The 2898-nt window shown below is 50.2% G+C and overlaps 1 protein-coding gene across 1 annotated transcript; it reads left to right on the top strand.

Moving 5' to 3' along the window:
- The first annotated feature begins 664 nt into the window (after window positions 1-664).
- Window positions 665-2464, top strand: KLHL25 (kelch like family member 25). Its single transcript, XM_056865712.1, has one exon. The coding sequence runs from the start codon at window positions 675-677 to the stop codon at window positions 2442-2444; it is 1770 nt and encodes a 589-aa protein (XP_056721690.1). The 5' UTR covers window positions 665-674; the 3' UTR covers window positions 2445-2464.
- Window positions 2465-2898: the final 434 nt, after the last annotated feature.

The following is a 2898-nucleotide window of genomic DNA, read 5'->3' as shown; positions in this document are numbered from 1 at the left end:
CTCGTCCAGAAAAAGTGAAAATCTGAGTCCCAGGGCTGGAAGGCCACACCATCAGAAGATGATGCCCTGCTTGCTGACCCTTCAGGGCAGTTAGTTTGAGACAGGATACTGAACTAGATGGACCACAGGTCTGATCCAACAGGGCACCTCCTATTTACCTAAGCACAATCATAGTTGTCGATCATACTTTTCCTCCACTAATGTGTCCTGTAGTATGATGGGATTTTTGCTCGCCAACACGGGCACAGTTTTCTTATCTTAGAGCACTGGTTCCCAACCAGGGGTCCACGAGAACTAAATTAAGGTCCGTGAAACAAAGTTATAAACCCATAATAAATTAATATTTTCAATTATAAGTTCTCTATTATAAAAATATATATTCAAAAATTATTCTAAGTTTAATGTTTAACTAACAGTTATGATTAAAGTTTATTTTCAAATTCTCTGAATTTTTATCTTGAACCTTGGGGTCCCTGCACTGAACAAAAAAGTCCTAGTGGTCCCTGGTCAAAAAAAGGTTGGGAACCACTGTCTTAGAGGGACAAAAAAATGAATTCCTGCTCTATTTTGCTTTCTAATTTTTTAAAACTGAATTTTCAGCCCTTATCTCCTCAAACTCAAGATCTTTCTTTGTCTCTTCCGTTCACTTCTCTGCAGATAGCACTCCCGTAACAATGTCGGTGAGCGTCCACGAGAACCGTAAATCCCGATCCAGCACCGGTTCAATGAATATCTTGCTGTTCCACAAAGCCTCCCACCCAGACTGCGTCTTGTCGCACCTTAACACCATGAGGAAGCACTGCATGTTCACCGATGTTACTCTCTGGGCTGGGAACAAGTCGTTCCCGTGCCACCGGGCAGTCTTAGCAGCATCCAGCAGGTATTTTGAAGCGATGTTTAGCAACGGCCTCCGCGAGAGCTTGGGCGACGAGGTGAATTTCCATGATAGCTTGCACCCAGAGGTGCTGGAGCTGCTCCTGGACTATGCTTACTCCTCCAAGATCATCCTCAACGAGGAGAATGCCGAATCCCTCCTGGAAGCTGGCGACATGCTGCAGTTCCATGATGTCCGAGATGCAGCAGCAGAGTTCCTCGAGAAGAACCTGTACCCTTCCAACTGTTTGGGCATGATGATGCTTTCTGACGCTCACCAGTGCAGGAGGCTCTACGAGCTCTCTTGCCGGATGTGCCTGGCTAATTTTGAGATGGTCCATGGGAGTGAAGACTTCAACACCCTCTCCAAGGACACCTTGCTAGATTTGATCTCCAGTGACGAACTGGAGATTGAGGAGGAGGAGAAGGTCTTCAAGGCCGTTATGCAGTGGGTGAAATACAACTCGGACAAGCGGAAGGTTTTCCTCCCGGAACTTCTGAAAAACGTGCGCTTGGCCTTGCTGCCTTCCGAATGCCTTAAGGAAGCCATGGCCTATGAGGAACTGATCACTGAAGAAGAGCAGAACAAGCAAATTATGGACGAGGCCCTTCGATGCAAGAAGAAGATCTTGCAGAATGATGGGGTCATCACCAGCCCTTGTGCCAGGCCTCGCAAAGCTGGGCACACGTTGCTCATCTTGGGTGGACAGACGTTCATGTGCGATAAGGTCTACCAGGTAGATCACAAGGCGAAAGAGATCATTCCCAAAGCGGACCTACCGAGTCCAAGAAAGGAGTTCAGCGCTTGTGCCATTGGCTGCAAAGTCTACATTACCGGTGGAAGAGGCTCAGAAAATGGAGTGTCGAAGGACGTCTGGGTGTACGACACAGTTAACGAGGAGTGGTCCAAAGCTGCCCCGATGCTTATCGCTCGCTTTGGACACGGCTCGGCTGAACTAGAAAACTGCCTTTATGTTGTGGGGGGCCACACTGCAGTGGCTGGTGTCTTCCCCGCTTCCCCGTCTGTTTCTCTGAAGCAGGTGGAGAAGTATGATCCCATTGCCAACAAATGGACCATGGTAGCCCCTTTGAGGGATGGCGTCAGCAACGCAGCGGTCGTCAGCGCGAAGCTGAAGCTCTACGTCTTCGGTGGGACCAGCATTCATCGGGACATGGTGTCCAAAGTCCAGTGCTATGATCCAGCAGAGAACCGATGGACGATCAAAGCACAGTGCCCTCAACCGTGGCGTTATACGGCAGCGGCCGTCCTCGGCAGCCAAATCTTCATCATGGGCGGGGATACGGAGTTCACGGCGGCATCCGCCTACCGCTTTGACTGCGAGACAGACCAGTGGACGCGGATCGGAGACATGACGGCCAAGCGGATGTCCTGCCACGCTCTGGCCTCGGGGAACAAACTGTACGTGGTGGGCGGCTATTTTGGGACACAGAGATGCAAAACGCTGGATTGTTACGACCCCACCTCTGACACGTGGAACTGTATCACCACTGTGCCTTACTCCCTGATCCCCACGGCTTTTGTTAGCACATGGAAACACTTACCAGCCTGATGAAGTCCGGGTGTCAGATTTGGGAGGTAAGACCATTTGCAACAGGTTTTTCACAGATCCTTTCCCTGTCACTCTCGTGGACCACTGCACAGGTGGTCTCCCGCTCTTCATAGGAGAGGTGCAATACAGACCGCTCAGATTTCTGAAACTTCATACGTTGATTCTTGCTCTATTTTTTTGTATCAAGCGCCGGTCTGTGCTCATGCTAGTTTAGGTGGAGGAACACAGATGCAGGAGTGGTCTGAAATTGGATCTGAGTCCCAGGGCTGTGTAGTGTAGTGGTTAAGAGCGGTGGTTTGAAGCAACAGACTCTGATCTGGAGTACCGGGTTCAATTCCCCACTCCTCCACATGAGCGGCGGACGCTAATCTGGTGAACTGGATTGGTTTCCCCACTCCTACACATGAAGCCAGCTGGGTGACCTCGGGCTAGGCACAGCTCTCTCAGCCCCACC

Source organism: Euleptes europaea, chromosome 20, assembly GCF_029931775.1.
Source record: "Euleptes europaea isolate rEulEur1 chromosome 20, rEulEur1.hap1, whole genome shotgun sequence".
In the NCBI taxonomy this organism is placed as follows: Eukaryota; Metazoa; Chordata; class Lepidosauria; order Squamata; family Sphaerodactylidae; genus Euleptes; species Euleptes europaea.
Note: the sequence above shows the minus strand (reverse complement) of the source record. Positions and strands in the feature narration are given on the sequence as shown.

Coding starts and splice junctions, on each gene's coding strand:
- KLHL25 (XM_056865712.1), top strand. CDS start 675: ATGTCGGTGAGCGTCCACGAGAACCGTAAATCCCGATCCAGCACCGGT.